The sequence below is a fragment of the Gigantopelta aegis genome, chromosome 9 (assembly GCF_016097555.1).
Source record: "Gigantopelta aegis isolate Gae_Host chromosome 9, Gae_host_genome, whole genome shotgun sequence".
Classification (NCBI taxonomy): Eukaryota; Metazoa; Mollusca; class Gastropoda; order Neomphalida; family Peltospiridae; genus Gigantopelta; species Gigantopelta aegis.
This window is the reverse complement of record NC_054707.1, coordinates 68250598-68269948: the sequence shown is the minus strand read 5'-3', so window position 1 is coordinate 68269948 and position 19351 is coordinate 68250598. Positions and strand designations below refer to the sequence as shown.

General features: G+C 35.2%; 1 protein-coding gene, 1 long non-coding RNA gene and 1 pseudogene across 3 annotated transcripts in view; 1 reads left to right on the top strand and 2 right to left on the bottom strand.

The window, feature by feature from the left end:
- The first annotated feature begins 1194 nt into the window (after nt 1-1194).
- LOC121381826 lies at nt 1195-19003 on the top strand. Of its 2 annotated transcripts, XR_005959084.1 has the most exons (4): nt 1195-1386; nt 6431-6513; nt 9149-9389; nt 18887-19003. It is a non-coding gene; the product is annotated as an uncharacterized LOC121381826 (long non-coding RNA). The 2 variants fall into 2 exon arrangements; XR_005959083.1 differs by lacking the exon at nt 18887-19003 and having other exon boundaries at nt 1197-1386; nt 9149-10367.
- Nucleotides 2503-19351, bottom strand: part of LOC121381825 — a 57039-nt gene continuing 40190 nt past the window's right edge. The window contains exons 30-43 of the mRNA XM_041511187.1: nt 18880-19025; nt 17921-18037; nt 17585-17712; nt 16774-16962; nt 16077-16197; nt 14819-14920; nt 14031-14185; nt 12422-12595; nt 11851-11983; nt 10376-10934; nt 8689-8825; nt 7588-7806; nt 6387-6522; nt 2503-5807 (exon numbers count right to left, since the gene is read on the bottom strand). Of these exons, the coding sequence (XP_041367121.1) occupies nt 5771-5807; nt 6387-6522; nt 7588-7806; nt 8689-8825; nt 10376-10934; nt 11851-11983; nt 12422-12595; nt 14031-14185; nt 14819-14920; nt 16077-16197; nt 16774-16962; nt 17585-17712; nt 17921-18037; nt 18880-19025 (2353 nt within the window). The 3' untranslated portion in view covers nt 2503-5770. The remainder of the gene's footprint in view (nt 5808-6386; nt 6523-7587; nt 7807-8688; nt 8826-10375; nt 10935-11850; nt 11984-12421; nt 12596-14030; nt 14186-14818; nt 14921-16076; nt 16198-16773; nt 16963-17584; nt 17713-17920; nt 18038-18879; nt 19026-19351) is intronic.
- LOC121382395 lies at nt 9168-9399 on the bottom strand (annotated as a pseudogene).

The following is a 19351-nucleotide window of genomic DNA, read 5'->3' as shown; positions in this document are numbered from 1 at the left end:
CACCTGCTTTTGACCAATTCCAAACTACGTCAATTTTATTTATAGTAAATGACCCACTCTGAGTTAGTCATTTTGGTTATGATGGTGACGATATGTTTGACGTCCAATAGCCGATGATAAGATTAAAAATCAATGTGCTCTTGTGGCGTCGTTAAATAAAACAAACTTTACTTTACTTTTCATAACAAATAATGGACTCTCGCCTATGTAAACGAAACGGCATGGTTTATTTTATAAATGGTTAAATAAAATATATAAACTCTAAGATTGCAGCTTTGAGATACATAAAGTTTGGTTTGTTTAACGACACCACTAGAGCACTGATTCATCATTCATCGGTTATTGGATGTCAACCATTTGGTAATTTTGACATAGTCATCGGAGGAAATACGTTACATTTTGTCTAATGCAGCAAATGGATCTTTTATATGCACTTTTATATCCCACAGACAGGATAGCACATACCACCACCTTTGATATACCAAATGAGAAATAGCCCAATAAGCCCACTGACGGGGATCAATCCCAAACCGACCGCGCATCAAGCGAGCGCTTTACCACTGGCCTACATCCCGCCTCCTTTGAGATACATTGATTTAGAGCTGCATAATGACCACAAAAAAATAAAAAATTCTTGCATTTTGAATTTGACAAAGGAAGGGGGCGGGACGTAGCCCAGTGATACAGCGCTCGCTCGATGCGCGCTCGGTGTGAGATCGATCCCCGTCGGTGGGCCCATTGGGCTATTTCTCGTTCCAGCCAGTGCACCACGACTGGTATATCAAAGGCCGTGGTATGTGCTATCCTGTCTATGGGATGGTGCATATAAAATATCCCTTGCTGCTAATCGATAGCCCATGAAGTGGCGACAGCGGGTTTCCTCTCTCAATATCTGTGTGGTCCTTAACCATATGTCTGACGCCATATAACCGTAAATAAAATGTGTTGAGTGCGTCGTTAAATAAAACATTTCCTTCCTTGACAAAGGACTGGCTGCTATTTCGTGCACGAATATTTTGTATGCACTGCCGGTGATGGACAATGGATTATTACTGTACATATAGTTCTGCGCTACTTTTATTCCCGGTCAGACGCGAATCCAGTCGGAAGGTGCAAGAGGTGACATTTCAATGGCATTTTTAACATTTCCCGTTAAGTTACGAAGCCGTTATCATTAAAAACGTGAACATTCCTTTGACGTGACGTCAACAATGCTTTGCCGTTTTAATATATTTATTGTTGTCAAAACGGTAAATACGCACATTCGTCTGAATATAATTTAATTTAAAAAGATCGCTGTTTGCCATTTATAATTATATTTAATTTAAATGTGTATAAATATAAAATATCTGGGAATAGAGAATACTACCTAATGATGATATCTAGGTAAGCTTAGTGTGCTGTTCTGTTCCAATATTCCCTGCAAATGTTGGGCGGATATACCAATAAAGGTAGGCTAAGTGGTTGATTGTTTAATTTCTTCTTTATAAGGGCCGATGAATTAGAAGGTGCGGTGCGTAGACATTGGTGTAGTCAGTAATATTTTATATTGTGGAGGGGCATCCACATTGGAAGGAATCCACACTATCAACGAATCGTTTTATGGCGTGACAGATATTGCCCCCCATGCTCACCCCCCCCCCCCCCCCCCCCACACACACACACACCGGCTACGCCTACACATTTTAATAAAGAATAGAAGAAATATTCGCTAGGTTTGTTCAGTTCAGTTCAGTTTGTTGCATCAGTTTAAGCATAAGAACTGCCCCCGAAGGACTGCAAGCAGTGTGTTGGAGGCGCATCACCCCACCCCCAAATTCGAAGTGTCCTGATAAAAATAATGCATTTATTGGTTTTCAGCGGGGAACATCTCTACAATGCTCACCTTAATATTTCTGTGAATGATTACATGTTATGGCTTACTTTTGAATACTGTAGATGCCTCTTAAGCGTTCCACCGACTGCATTAAAAACAAAAAAAACTGCATCCGTCCCTGCCAGTTTTATATTTTTAAAAATTGCAAACTTATCACCCACTTCTCCATCGCCAGCATCACTGTCTCATTGTGACCCCTGCTCGATTTGACGCTGGATCCGCCACTGAGAGATAACCCTCTGTATAAAATGTATTTCTTACACACCCGTTGGTGAGAACACCATGCGTTATTTTTTTATAACACATGGTTGTTTACACAACGTACGTCTCAAGGACTGTATTGTACAGAGATATGACTGCATAAATATCTTATGGATTATCATCTTTATTGGTGTAAATGTAAAGATAATTCAGATACTCCCATCTTGTTGAGAGTTATAAACTATATCAAAGTTCAATCCATTACATATTTTTAAAATCAATATGCATGTTTATTACATACCAGTTTTTGATATGTAAGACTGCCCCCCCCCCCCCCTCCCGCTAGCTAAGGCCCTGTATTCTATATACACGTATATCAAATAAAGCTTTTCTGATACAAATAATTGAAGAAAAAACAACACATGTTTCAGAAATAAACATTTTATTAAAGATAAAGAATGAAACAAAACAACAATATGTAAAGAAGGAGCCATCAGGTAAGCTTGATATAAAAATAGACCACATTTGTATGCATACATTTGTTATTTCACGGTCTGGTGAAACAATACAATTGCTAAATGGTGACTCTAGTTTTTACTTCCAAGGTCGTTATGTATGTAATGCTCTCCTTCTGTTATGTGACTCAATAATTATTTTGATCAACAAACCAAAATGACAAACACTGCCATGGAGTATAGGAGTGGAAGTATTAGAAAATACGACTTTTTTAAATGACAGTTTACATACTAAAATGTTCTTTGTCTTGTTAAAAACAAGGATATACTGGAACCAAAACACAAGGAACTGAATCTTCTAAATAATCTAGTATTGTGCAATTGTATTGTAAACTTAATTGCCTGGAGTTTGTTTTGTTAAGAAGGAATTTATTATTGACAATAAAGTGTAGTAACTAGTTTTACATTATCATGTGATTAACAATTCAGTTAATTAAGGATATAAGCATTCCAGCAGTGGATATATGATATTTGTTAAAGTTTGTACTATCGTGTGATTTCATCCCCACTTTTGCAATTTATTGACGGCTCAGTTGCCTTCTGGCACTGGAAATACGGTGATAATAGATCTATAGTTTGTATGTCAAAATACTGCATTTTTGCAAAACTATATACACATGTACATGTACTAACAATATTTACTAGCAACATGAGTTTTGGACAGTGTTGTAACAGTTAGTAACCATTCAAATGGCATAACACTAATTCTGTAATGATAGTGACCATTGGGGTAATACACTGTCATACTGCATTTGAAGGTAGCATTTGAACACAAAAGTCTATTGTAAATACAAAAACTAGATCAATCAGAGGTCAGTACACTATTCATCCCATCTGCATAGAATGTATTTTTGAAGATAAGACCATTGTTTTTGTTTTTGTTTTTTTTATTATTATTATTGAAATGTATAACAAAACAGAAAACCTTTCACCGATTAATTATGGGCTACATGTGATGATAGATTTCCAAATGTTTTAGCTTGCCAATCTGGGGTTGAAAGATCTTTTTCAAATATATTTATTGTTTTTGTCAATGTTAAAAATTGTTTCCAGCTGCATTACTAGTAATTCAATTCTGGAACATCCCCAACAATTGGAAAATGTATATATTTTAATCCTGTTTAGAATCCCGATCAGAGTTATATAGGTGTGGTCTGTAACACGTTTTCATAATAAAAGCAGATGTTTACCATTCTGTGACACCAGATAGCCAGTGTATAATTTGTTCTGGCGTGTGGTTAAACATCCATTCATTCTTTCCATGCAGATGGATATGGTAGTGTGCTTCATTCTTCATTCAGAATCACTGTCATTGAAGGTCATTGAAATAGAAAACTAAAATACATCTAACATTTAGCATTTCAGGTGAACCGTTATTATAACTAATATATGCATAGTAACATATATATAAATAAAATACATTTATTTTAAATAACAACAATGGCTTCTCTAGAGCCTTTCATTGAGGTGATTATTAAATATGCAACTCATGATTTGTTTATAATTGTTTGAGATGCTCTATTAATTTCTTTAAAATATTTTAATACATACTAAAAATATTTTTTGTTACTTCTACATGTAGTATTATGTCACGTCGTAAACATCTTTTTAAAACTGTATTATAGCCTTTTTAGTTACTGAAACTACTTTTCATTTAATATCAGATATTTTACTATTGGAAAAGCCCTTGTATCTAAAGTCTACAACAACACATTTAAAGCAATTTACCAAAACTAAAATATATAACATGTCTATAAGGTTGATTAAAATACCGTTGTGACTTGTAGTATATATACCGGGCATATTATATCATAAAACCTTTTCTATTGCTAATATTGACAAAAATACATTAATAATTTCTTGTACGATTTGTATGTTATCACCAATGTAAAAATGTGTCATTTGTGCGTCGTTAAATAAAACACTTCCTTCCTTCCTTCCTTCCTTCCTTCCTTCCTTGAGTATTGGGTATATTCACCTGGCCAAATTATAACAAATTACTGGTAATACAAGTTGTAATTTTATCACTTCTTGCAATTTACAATCACATTACAAACACAATATCAATAAACCACCCTGTATTTATGAAACAACATATATATCATAATTACTATTTAAAAAACCTACAAAATTACTATATAGTTTTAATTATACGATATTTACTTATTTAATGTGTTACTGCTTTAAGTCATTGCAAGTATTAATAGTTTCTGAAAAAGAGTTCCTGATTTTAACAACACTTAAAACGATTAACATCAATATTGTTAATGTTTAAAAATTAAGTACTGTTTTTAGTAACTTACGAGTAACACAATAAATAATAGTCATAGTATTGCACATCTAAACAAAATACAGAAACTACAGAACAGTTCACAGAAACAAGATCATAGTTTATTAATATGGACGGATTCATACCCCAGTACTGATGCTGGCTAGGGGTAAAACAATGGACAGATTTACCATTACAACATTGGCATTCTCTACAGGGTAATAAAATGGACAAAATATATCACAGAAGTTAGAGGACATAAATGCATATCTTCAAAATCTTTATAGATTTAACAATTTTGAAATTGCTAGTGTAGTTTCTTACTATATATTACACATATTGTTAACCTCATAATAAATAAATTGCAATTCAACAATAATTTAACATGTAATAAAAACTATGACCTCTCATTTTCATACAGACTTCACGAAAACAAAATAATGGCCAAGCTTATCACAAAGCTTGTTGTCAGTTTATGAGGTGTAATTAAATGAGAGGTATTGAATTATCTGATAACCATTTTAAACATTTGTGTCCATGGTAACCATGCTGCAAATATGACTGCCATTATTTAAAAATATATCTTTTTTACCTACTTCATGCAGAATGAAGATGATGCATGGAAGGATCAAGAAAGTTACCTGGGAGGGGTGCAAACACAAAAAACACTGTTTGGTACTGTATGTTATAATGGGATCAACATGTATCTAACAAATGAAATTCCAGTATATAACAATAGTATCACTTGTAGTAATTAAATATATGTGACTTGTGGAATACAACTGTTATACATTTGTGGCAAGTGAAATATAGATTTTAAATATAATAAATTAAATTAAAATGTCCATTGGTTAAAAGCAGAATCACAATGTTGCATATGAGAAAATCTCGATGTCGGCATTCATTTGACTAGATGTTGTGGCCGATTGGAGTCACCACGGATGTTCTAAAAAGAGAAAATACTTACTGTGAAATTACTAATAAAATCAGCTGGATTCGCCGACAAAACAGCTAGAATTAAGCAGAAACCTTTAGCAAGAAAAAAACAACAACAACATGTTTTATGTTTAAAAGTTCAACACATCCCTCCTTCCCCGAAAAACACCCAGTTGTAATAAAATACTTTTAATATGAACTGATGCTGTTATTAAAGTTATTGAACCTAGGTACCTTTACTGTTTCAAATACAATACATTTACAAATTCGATATTTTTTCATGATACAATTAATTTGGTAAAGAGACTGACAAAATTGGCCTAAAATGTTCACAAGTCACTGATAATTTTAAGAGACATAAAACTAATGAAATTCCAAGTGAATGATTTTAAAGGAAACTAAATTATAATTAGCATTATTTCGTGGTTCAGTATATATCCTGGACTCCTAAGACTAATACAACTATGAGGATGACCAGAAACACCCTGGATTCGGCAGTATTGACAATGTCAGCAAGAAGCTGTAATGTGCAGTAAATGAGCCGTAATACCCGACATATTTCATGATGCTTCCGTGTATAATAAATTACCTCGAGGATTTAAGGTTCCTTCTTCGTTTACTTCTCTTGTAAAGAATGACTGCGAGGACGATGATGACCACAAGACCAACACCAGCCACTGCTCCAGCAATCATTGGCATCATGTTTTGATCTTCAGGTGAGTTTTCTACAAGAAAATATTGAGCATTTAAAATACATCATCCGTTACAATACCGTCAAGTCATAATATTGCCTTTTTGTTTAAACTATGGCCAATGTTTAGTTCAGGACACTTGGTCTAGCTAATGAGTGGAATATGAAATGCTGTTTCTTCCACATAGACTATACCTACCAAAAATCAGAGAGGGATCTTTCATATACACATTCCCACTGCCAGGACAACATATACCACAGCATTTGGTGTACCACTTATGGAAAATTGGTTCGGATAGAACAAACTCAACCCTGCCACCAAGAGTGATCAACCTTAAGACCAATCACACCTCGGGCAAGCTTGCATATAAGAGGTCATGAAAACAGTGTACCAATGCAGCGGTTACATCATAATGCACACTTATCCACCACAACCCAATGTCACCAAATTAGTTTCTGCAATTTTGTTCAGGATGCCAACCTGGTTTTTTTTTTATATAATGAATACTTGAAAAATACCTTAATCTAAATATTTTAGACATGTTTTATGTCCATTTTGTTCTGTTGTAGTTTATAAAGATTGTGTTCCATCTCATAGCCTATAAGATGGGTTTCCCCTTATTTTAGTGGTGAGATGTAGCTTAGTGATAGATAACTTTCTTAAAGGCGCAGACCCTAGTTTATAAAGATTGTGTTCCATCTCATAGCCTATAAGATGGGTTTTCCCTTATTTTAGTGGTGAGATGTAGCTTAGTGATAGATAACTTTCTTAAAGGCGCAGACCCTAGTTTATAAAGATTGTGTTCTATCTCATAGCCTATAAGATGGGTTTTCCCTTATTTTAGTGATGAGATGTAGCTTAGTGATAGATAACTTTCTTAAAGGCGCAGACCCTAGTTTATAAAGATTGTGTTCCATCTCATAGCCTATAAGATGGGTTTCCCTTATTTTAGTGGTGAGATGTAGCTTAGTGATAGATACATTCTCGGAACTCTGTGATTTCGCAGTGCAAGGCAAAACGACTGCAAATACGATGCAATACTTCCTAAGAGAGCTTTGTGGATTAGTCCTCCGATTTGTAAGCAAGCTAAGAACTCACCAGAATCACTAGCGAAGGCAGCGAAGGCTGTCAGATGAGTTGTCTTACAGATCACTTTGTCTGCTGTCTGCAAGTCAGTGACCAAACCTTCCTTCAACCACTGCTGGGTGACCTCGTCGAAGTAGTGACACACCAGCACCTTGTTAGGTAGTGTCTTTGTCACTGGCATCTCGATCGTGATTGGTTCAGTAAGATCTTTGATAGAGGTCAAAGGTTCACCTATAAACAATGATAAAATATATATAGAGAGAGAGCATGGTTAAGACATATATTTCCTCTATAAACAATAATAACAGTATACATATAAATGACAACATGCTTTAGACATTTTGTGGGCGGGATTTAGCTCAGTCTGTTGAGTGCTTGTTTGAGGTGCTTGCGTCGCAGGATCGAACCACCTCGGTGGACCCAGTCAACTGATTGTTTTTTCTCGTTCCAACCAGTGCATCACAACTGGACAAAGGCCGTGGTATGTGTTTTCCTGTATGTGGGAAAGTGCTTATAAAAGATTCCTGGCTGCATTAGGAAAAATGAAGCGGATTTCCTACGATGACTACGAGTCAGAATAACAATATGTTTGACATCCAATAGTCGATGATTAATTAATCAATGTGCTCCGGTGGTGTCGCCAAACAAAACAAACAAACAAATAGACATTGTGTCAAAGAAAGGTAAGTATTTGAAAATGATGTGACAGATGAAACCACAAGAAATTTATACGGTATTTGATGTCAAAGAAAGGTAAGTAGATCAGAATGATGTGATAGACGATGTCACAAAAAGAACAGCTGATGAGGGTCAAAGAAAGGTACATAAATGAAAATTATGTGATAGATGAAGTTACATAAAATGCATGAGGTGTTCGGTGTCAAAGAAACGTAAGTCCATAAATATGATGCAATAGACGAAGTTACCTACAATAATCATTAGCTAATGAGGGATCAGAGAAATGAAGTGATATATGAAGTCATACACAATCAATGACGGAGTCGAAGAAAGGTAACTATTAAAATAATGTTACCAACGATGTTATAAGAAAACATGTCTGCTATTATGTGTCACAGAAAGGTAAGTATGAAAATGATGAGATAGAGAAGTCACCTGTTGTGGGATCAGCCAGTGTGATGGCGATGACTGGACTACCTCTCTCCTTCTCCTTGTCTGCAGGCGTGCTGTACGGGTTTTGATCAGCATTGAAACTCTCCATCTCTATGGTAACAGGCGAACCATTCGAAAACCTGAAATAATCAGACAAATATATCACTGTTGAAGTAGTAGAATTGTGTCTGTCACAGACAAAGAATGGAACATGTACCCCCCCCCCCCCCCCCACCCCCAAAAAACAAAACAAAACAACCCCCAACAACAACAAACAACCCAACAAAAAACCCCAAACAAAACCAACATGAATTGGTAACAATATTGTCACAACATCATTTGAACTATTTTAAATTAGGGGCCTACATAATACGTCTTTGTGTGTTTTTGTCAGCATTACCATATACAATTGCTTTGTGGTCACGAACTGTATGCCGTACAGTGCAGGATTCTTCTATTTTAGATTATTAAAAAGGTGATGAGCCACTCAGAATGCCTCCCCTTCATCCAACTCCCCATAAAAGGTAGAGAGGAACGGTCATCAATGACCGGGAGTGAGTCAACGAGAAAATGCCGACACTCCCAGCCCGCTTCACCCGCTTCACACTCAGAAGGGAAGACTGTGTCTCGTCCTCGTGGTCTCGATCGTTCGTCAGTGTTACTTGACGTCTTGGCAATGCATACTATAGAAATGATCCCTAAAAGTATGATCTTAAATAACAAACCAGTGAAAAATCTTATATGTAACAATTCAGTAATACTTCTCAAGTGGTAGTGATCTTTTGCATATTTATACCAATTGATTTTGATTTATGTAGTATCTTTTTATTGCAATAAATATAAAACTTTCAATTGCAATTACAGCATTAAGTGATTCTTTTGCAATTTTTTTTTTTCAAAACATATCATTGTCAGTTCATTTATTTATTTAATACAACTAAATGTACAAAGAGAAAGAACAACTAAAGTAACCATCGCAAATGAACTGCTTGACCTAAGTCGCCCTTGGACATAAACTTGAACAGGTATAACATATTTTACCCGCCTGAGGCCTCGGTGGTGTAGCCTCCAAGTGGTTAAGCCATCGAACTTATGACTGGTAGGCCACTACACCGACTTCTCTCTCACTAACGACTAACCACTAACGCACAGTGCTTTGTACAGATATATGGGCCTGAATTTGTTCCTGAATTTGTTCTTCTGATCTAGACCACAGCATTATAGCTAGACCACAGCTTTATAATTTTTATAATACCATATCGATCTTTCAGCCATTGTTTGGACACTTAAGTGTGAACCAAAATCTACCAAGAATCCAAGGTCATGAAATCTTCAAATTTATCAACTGTATTCTCATTTAGTATAAACATTTGATTTTTTATGTTCGAGTTTGTGTAAACTATATGTGAAAAAGATATGGTACCTTTGTTTTAATTGGGTCGACTGCTCTTGGTGGAACTAACGTGTGTATCAAATGCTGTAATGGGTGTGTTCTTGTCTATGGGAAAGAGCATATTAAAATGGTAAGAGTAACCTATGTGGTGGCAGCAGGTTTCCTCTCTTTATTTAGACCAAGTTGTTAAAATAATAACTTGTTAGACATCTAACAGCTGTGAATTTAAATATGCTGTCTTTTAAGAAACAAATGCTCCTTTCTTTCTCCAAACTGCCTCACAACAAAAGAACTCACATGTTCCTCACAGCTCTTCCAAAGCTAACTACAGCTGCATCAGCACCATCCTTTGTTGGCAGGTTGTCTGTGGGGATCGAGTTCAGAATCCTGGTGTGACGATCAGTTAAGTTCAGATCCTGACGTTCTCCAAACTGCATTCCTATCCTCTGAGCTTTGCGAAGTTTTTCCTCCAAACCACACAGCTTACTGGCTGCGATCTTTCTCACACCAGCAGACTTGATCCACTTGTGAAGGTTTTTGATATCATTTGGCTGCATCTTGACGGTTTTGTTGAGGTTGAAATCGACCACTGAGCTCATCTGGCAGACGACTTTTTCAAAATCATCATCGCTTGTGTCTTCTGGCGGGATGGGTCGGAGAGTGTCCAAGATGTCCTTGCCTTTATCCTCGTCCAATTCGGTTTCCAGGGATTTTGCTGCCAAGTCGATCATTCTCTTCGCTATGTTTCGAAACGTTGTGGACGCTGCCCTTCGTTTCCGCTGGCCCTGCTGGTTCACCTGCGAACTCAGCCTGAGGAAGAAGATCTTCAGTCGGAAAAGACCCTTCATGGGGTTATCTGTGGAATTTAGGATACAATGGCAGAAGATGTAGGCGTCAAACAAAGATTTACTGTAGTTACAGAACTTGCGGTGGGATTAAACAGAGGATTAAATCCACTGTATAAATAGGCAATACATATATATTTTTTTTCTTTCAGCGATTTAAAATCTCTGCATCTAATTTCAGTTTTAATATTGTTCTAAATGTCAATAACATATTGCAAAGCATAAACTGAGGTTTTATTGTTAGTTGTAGACAAATATATAAAGGAAATAGCAAAAACACAATCATACATTTTAAAAATATATAACATGAAATACTGTGTCAAAATCATATTTTGCCTTTTTATGATAATATAATTATAAACTGTCCACCATTATAAGATTTACTATATTATGATTGGACGACGCTGCCAAAAAAACCTTAATTTTATTAATTACGTAAAATGCGACGACGTTGCGTAAAACAGGTAAAAAAGATGATGTTAAAAACTTATTTAAGTATATATTTTACATGTGTTGTTTGTAATTATAAGAATTGTTTGTCATTGTGTGATGAATTTATTAGTGTATAACAGTCACAAATTTAGTATAAAATTACTCCGCTTCGCGATGTTATACAATTTGTGATTGCTATACATAGATATATTCGTAAACAATTATTATGTTGTGTTACATATTAAACAGGAACCTTTTTGTGCAATATTTCGTTCCTTTTACCTACAGGAAATGTAAATGATGGTTCATCATCTTATTATTGTAACCTTGTTTTCAGCAGTTATATTTTATTTTACCAAAATTCCTAAATATTAGAACAATCAATACACATCTGCTGTATCAACCTACTTCAAACAGCTTAATAAAAGAAGTTACTACTCATCCTCCCCAATGAATACCGTGAACAATTGTGGAATGCAGAATCACTAACACTACCTTCTTTAAGGTCCTGTTCGACACTGTTTAAAACGTCTGTAGCCTTATTTTCTAGAGCAGATGCATCTAATTTTGTGACAGCCACGATTGCACTACGCACACTCTGGCAAGCTCCTCCAAATGCTGGACACACCTGTTTGTAAATAATCAATTACAATAATCAATTAATACAGTGTCAAAACAAAATCAGTCACTTCTCGTGTAATGCACAATATGTTATAAATGGTGCCGAGTGATAGCTGATTCAAGCTTTTTCTATTCAAGATATATAACATTAGACCTACTTTAGATTTGTTATGATGTTATTGTTACATAATGTTGCATCAATTTATAAATGTTTGGAAATGTATTGAAACAAGCTAGGTCCTCTGACTAAACCAGTATCATTGTTTATAGTGATAACAAAAGTCGAAACTACAGAAATGAGAAGGAGAAATTCATGATGTAAACTGGTTTAACAATGATATACATCTTCAAATTGAAAACTGCTTAGAAATACAAAAACAAAATTACATACTCTTTCATTCCAAAATTGAGGTATATAAACATTCCAACATCATATATTGCTCACCAAAACAACAAATATATTGCCATTGTCTTTGGAGGGTTTTGGTCCCAGAGGCAACTCAAAATCTCCTGTTTCTTGCTTAGATCCAACCCTCTCTTCCTCGTTATCCTCGTTCTCTGTAGACAGATGGTAACTCATGGCAGTATCTGATTGGCAGTTCTTCACAGACACTGTGGTCTGAAATAATGTACAATACGTGTTGTAGGTGTTTTATTAGGTTAAAGAATGTCTTATAATCATTTTGCTTAAATATGTCACTAACGTATAAATGGGTGGAACATAACTTAGTGACAAAGTTGTCACATGACGTGCAGTCAGTCAAGAACTGATCCTTGTTGGTGGCACCAATGGTCTATTTGTTTTTCTAGCCAGCTCTCCACAACTAGTGTAACATAGGCCATTGAATGTACTATCCTGTCTGTAGAATGATGCTTATTAAAGATTCCTTGCTTTTGCTTGAAATGAGTCGCCCATGAAGTGACGGCAGTCGTTAAAAAAATGAAAGATTAAATTAATCATCGCTGGATGTTTTGCGCCACTCTCCTAGTGGCACCAGCGATTAAACTCTTATAACCCTTTGGCGTCACTCTTCAAGTGACGCCGGTTTGGGAAGTTATAATAACTTCCTAAACAACTAGTAGACTGCCAGGATTGGACTGAACTGCGGTTGGACACAGTGGGGGGTGGGGGTGATGGGATGCCGGGAGTTAGGGCATTCTTTGGGGCTATATGCGTAGGCGGTTCGGCCTTAGGTTTTGTGTAGGGCCGGCCTCCCCTCCCTCCCGACCCTCACCTGGTCAAACCAATGTTTAAAATATGATTGGCAGCCCCTTTCCTCTTAACCTCCCATGGGCTTAATGAATATTGGTTAATAATTATTATTAATTTTAGACCAGCCCATCTAAATTTGCGCCGAAAATATACTATATTAATCATTTATATAGGTTAGGAATGTTAATATTTTTCTTTAAGGGCGCAGCCAAAATTTTTAACTCCAACTCTCCCCTTTTTATACTTTTGGCGTTAATATTCAAAATTTCCCCTATTTCTAAGGTTATCCCTGTCCCGAGTCAGACTCCCGATCCTATTGGAGGCCAGACTCGGGATAGGCATGTTCGAAACCCTAGTGGTATATGGACACGTTAAACCAGTTACTAAGCTAAGCAGTCGTTAAAAACCTTCCTTTCTTTCCGATGTACAATATTCCTAGGCATTTGAAGTCACCACCTACAGATTGGGATCAGTAATATATTAAACTCGCCCTTCGACAGTGGTGGGGGTGGAGCAATATAATAGGTTCAGAGTTGATGTGGGGCTGTGCCCTCCTGTGCATCCACACCACTTATGAAGCCTACGATATTTAATCGTATCATCAGGAGTAATCTCATAAAAAAAACATTGAATATCTATGATAATACCTCAAATATTCCAGTTGCAAGGATGACTTGACCAAACTGTAAGAATCCCTTACTGTCCATTCCATTAATTGTAATAAGATTCTGTTGCTTCATCGACAGAAATTTGCAATTTACATATTGACTATTCAGAATTGTTTGTTTATGTGTTTTATCAACTGACAAAATCGCTGTTAACTGACAAACTAACAGCATACCTGTGATAGTTCAGTGTATGGTTCTGGTTGTACCATTTCACAGCCACTAACACCGGGAGCCATTTTGAAGTCTACCGAACTTCTGGACAGTAATTTACCAGATGAATCCAGTACTCTACACCAGATCATATAGGCCTGACCAGCTTTGAGCACATCTGAAGAATAGAAGTGTTATATTGATGGTGATTAGAACCACTTAATGGTTATTCATGTTATGTTATTAAGTGTTTTTATGATGTAACTACAGCTGATTGCCAAACGGTAAATCACTAACAATCACAGAATTGCAGGAATTGCAGGATATTAAGATTTTTATATAAATGAAATATCCATTATTAAAAAGGAATTTATATATAACATCAAATATCTTGATATTTGGCTACATTTTGAGTCTGCCTTTCTGTTTATATTGTATGACCTTGACCTTTAAAGGCAACTGAATACAGACTGCACAACTGCTAGTATGTACCTACAGTTTATATTTCTTATCACGACATGCCTTTCTGCAATTTGACCTGACTGTTATCTCCAGTCTAATCACATAAAAGTGCATTGTTAGCTATTAAAATACTTGACAACATCCAGCTTCAGAGCTATTTAATTGTAAACTAGATAATATATTTTAAATGTTTAAATATTTTAAATATATATACATGTGTGATTGCAGATTAGTTTTTTTAAAATACAATTGTAAATCATCATAGAGCCATCAGATGTGTTATCATTGATTGGTTTGTTACAACTCACAATACATGAGAGAGGAGACATGTAAATTCACAAAGATTCACCTGGCTGAAGTTTTATTGCAGCAAAGTAGTTGTTGGTTTCTGTTTTTTCAAAAATCGTCTTCAGCACATTTTCTGAGGCAGACAGGTCTATATATGCATAACCTGTAAGTAAAAAAAAAAACCAATGTTAAAAGAATGTAACCATATATGATGTATTTGTGACATCACATTACATATGACATCACAATATATGGATGATGTTACATATCTAAATTTAATTATGTTCAGGTTAAAACAATGTAAACATATATATATATGATGTACTTGTGTATACGTTTTCATCATTTTATTGAAGAACATTTAGACCTACATACAACTGTATTATTTTGGTGAATATCGGATAGCTACTGGCCCTGCTCACGACTGCCGCCAATGGGATGCATATGCACTTTAGTGGTGAACATATGCTTCACATTATGTTTTGTGCATAGATGATATTTTTAATCATTCAGATTTATTAATGAGTGCAAAAAAATATACAAGAAAAAAGAGAGTTACCTCTTATTGTTATTTACGTCACCTGACTGATTTTGCAATTATTTAAATTTTAAAATAAACTCACTGTAATTTAAATTTTCAGCCTCAAGGCCTTTTTCAAAAAGGGTTAAAGGTCTTTTTCAAAAAGGGTTACAGATATCACAGAACTAAGTGATATCTATTTATTCTTATGATTGCAAAATTTTAAATGTAAAAGATAATAGAATGGCAAAATTAATATAGAATATATAATTTTGTTTGAGAATTCAGTTATTATCAACACAGTTAACAAATCTGAATAACAAAATCAATGATACACTGAAGCTGATATTTCTGTACAAGACAAAGTCCAAAGGAAGTTTTAACAACGTTGTGACAGCATACCAGTCCTTCACATTTGAAAATATCAGGTGAATAATAAATCTGGAGTAAAGCTTGCACATATAAATAGCACACACTGAAGAGTCCTTGAATCAGTATAATGATATTCAATCACGGGCCAGCTGGTGTTAAAAGGAGATTCGTTTCAAACATCAAGTGGGAGGTGTGCATTATGTTTTTAGGCCTGAAAATGCAATTGAGCACCTCAGATGTGAAGGATTGACATTCTGCATGAACCACTATCCAGTGTTTAATCTTTAGGAGTACTGCCACTCTTTGAGCCTATTAATATATCCTTCCTATTTCATCTACAAGAGTGCAGCTTTTCCCAAGTTTTTTTTTTTTAAATACGTCTGAAAACAGCATACTATTTTCTGTATTGTTTCTAGTATAAACTCACCAGCTTTGTCCTCTGCTTCCCAAGCTACTGTGACAGCTTCGCTTGCTTCAATCTGTGCGGAAATCATCGGTGGTTTAAATATATCAAGTGTTTCATCTTCAGTCAAGTCACGCATTGTAATCTGTCAAGCAAATTAATAACATATTTTAAGTTGAAACCACTGAAAATCAACCCATTACATGAAATAGCATTCCTTTTTGGTGTATTTTAAATAGGGGAATACCCTTCTAACAAGTTTGCTTTGTACGAATAATGACAACATTATTACACAGAACCAGTTTTTGTCACATTACAATAATAGATGGGAAAACATAATTTTTAGCCCAGGTAAGATAAGTTCAGGTTCAAGGTAAAGTTTTAACATGCTATTTAGACAACTCTGGTCAAGACAGTGATCTGTATAATTTTGACACTAAGATCTTTAACGATTGATATCCTGACTCCCTGAAGTTGTTAAAGAAAGCAATAGTATTGGTAAAGGACAATTCTGATTATCATCTAAATAATTGCATCATGCAAATACATATGTATATATTGATCTAAATTAAAGGAAATTAAACTTACTAAACATTTGTTTATCAAACTGTTGTTTTCGGTTTTGTACAAACGATATTTTAACACAGTCATGACATGTTTATAAACGTAGTACACCAAATACATTCCAGGCTTTTGTTCAGTTACTGTAACAGCTACTTACTTTAGGGGGTGCTCCAGGCAGTGTCTTTAGAGTGACCATGGTTGAAGCTGTCTTGATGGTCATTCCCAAATCTCGACTGATTCGCAGACTAAAATCATACTGCGCATTGGACTCTAACTGAGACATTGAGATCTGTAGCTTTGATCTGTCTTTGGTATCACTTCCTGTCAAACAGGAACCGGCTTCACCCTACAGAAACACAAAAATAGTTGCATTCCAACACATTTTGTTACTTTAACTGGAGTTAGAGTTGTAAGTATCTCATATAAAACATTTTCTTGTTTTGGAAAGCATTCATGAATTTTTCTTATATGCCTTCAACACAGAGAAATTATTAACTTGGAATTTCAGAAAAGTAATTCTCAAACAGATTTCTTTAAAAAATACTAATTTCTCATTCTAAGCCACTTAGAAGTCATAACCATAACTGAAGTATAAAAGGAACATGATGGGTGGATAGCTTGGAAGAATTGGTGGATGGATGATGCATGGATATATGGATGCACGGATGGATGGAAGAATGTATGTATGTATGTATGTATGTATGTATGTATACATGTATGTATGTATGCATGTATGTATGTATGTATACATGTATGTATGTATGCATGTATGTATGTATGTATGTATGTATGAATGAATGAATGAATGAATGAATAGAAGAATAGATGGATGGAAGGAAAATGGATAGATGGATGGTTGGGTGGACATACGGATTGACATATGAAAGGATGGATGGATAAACTGATAGATGGATGATTGATGGGTAGATTGACAGAAGGTATATGGTAATGACTAAACCTAGATCTACCTGATCAGTGATTTTCTGACAAGACCATTCGTAAGTTAATGCAGCGCTTCTTTCATCAGGATCGTAAGAAAGACTTCCATCAAAAGCAACATTTCCATAGTCTATTCCCACAGTTCTTTCCTTACCACCTGAAACATTGGACTGGGGTTTAATGGATGTTAATATGTTTTACTAGCTGTACATTGACTCAAGACACAAAATGGTGCTACTTCCCACATAACTCGTTATCATTAGTGCAACCATATGTTTCACTTGAAGAGAGAGAGAGAGAGAGAGAGAGAGAGAGAGAGAGAGAGAGAGAGAGAGAGAGAGACGTAAGGATTGTGATACACATACCTTTGACTACAGCTTTGAGAGGAGTGGTGGTGGTATGCAGTGTTATGTCAGCTGTGTTGCTCTTTGATGGGTCACTCCTCAGAGCAACTTCAACAGTTGCAACCACTTCATCATTTGCTTTAATAATAATAATAATAATAATAATAATAATAATAATGATAATGATAATGATAATAATAAAATAATAAATAACATCAATAATAACAGTGATATATTGGGAAATAATCAGATGTATCACAACTGATTAAGTTTAATAGAAAATTCCGTTTTGCCAACATCATAAACTAAACTGGTCAAATAATAGTACACTATTTTTAATAGAATAATAAATTTGCTAATATGAGCTAACAAGGATATGCCCCTAATGAAACACTTTTTTATTTGTTAAAATGATGTCTCTTGTTAAAAAATATTTTTAAAAATCAAACATATATATATATATATATAGATATAGATTATATATATATATATGTTATAGTTACATCATCCTTTTCCGAGAGATTTGTCTAGTTAGACCACGGTTTTCGCGGCCGTTGAGTGACTGGTGTAATGATCGAGGGCGTAGCCCGAGATCTATTACACCCGTCAACGAGCTTGTACAACGCCCCCATTACAGATTTATATTGTAGCTTTATTAATAATGTTAGTGAAAGTGTTACGTTTTAAAACAATGTTCTAATTTACTTCCTGCTGAACTATATGTGACCTGTAGGCGTAATTTTATCGCTAAAATTTAGGTCAGACACGCCCGTGGTCTAACTATGGGATACACCACAGGTAAAATCAAAGGGACCGACACCAAAGCGTGGTACATATATATATATATATATATATATATATATATATATATATATATATATATATATATATATATATATATATATATATATATATATATGTTTGATTTTCTTGGTACATATATTTAATAATAACTGGTCAATTGTCTATTATTCTCTTACGTTGCAGTTGTCCAGGTTTGAAGATGTACTTTCTGTTGTTAATCTGTGAATCGTCCACCTGGACGTTTGTACCTTGGAAGGACCAAGTGATGTCCACGTAATCGTTGGCACAAGAGGAAAGCTGCACATCAGCTATTAGAATAACTCTGAAAGAAATAAAATAATTGAAATATTAAACAAAACCTTGTGTCATAGTTCAACTATCAGGTGCTAGTTTGGATTTAGTAAACTAGTCTGGGAGTGGCAGTCCTCTTTTGACGTTACAGAAGGGGTGGATCTCCTATGGAGTAGCTGTTCTCCTTTAGACGATGTATTAGATCGACCGTCATGGAATCAAACATTATTTTGTCAAATGCCCATTTGACTTTGCATTGTGCAGAGATACGGTTATGACCTTGTTTTACTGTTTTGTAGTTCAGATTAATTTGACATTATGAAAAGGCAGTACATATCATGGTGACGTCATTCCAGC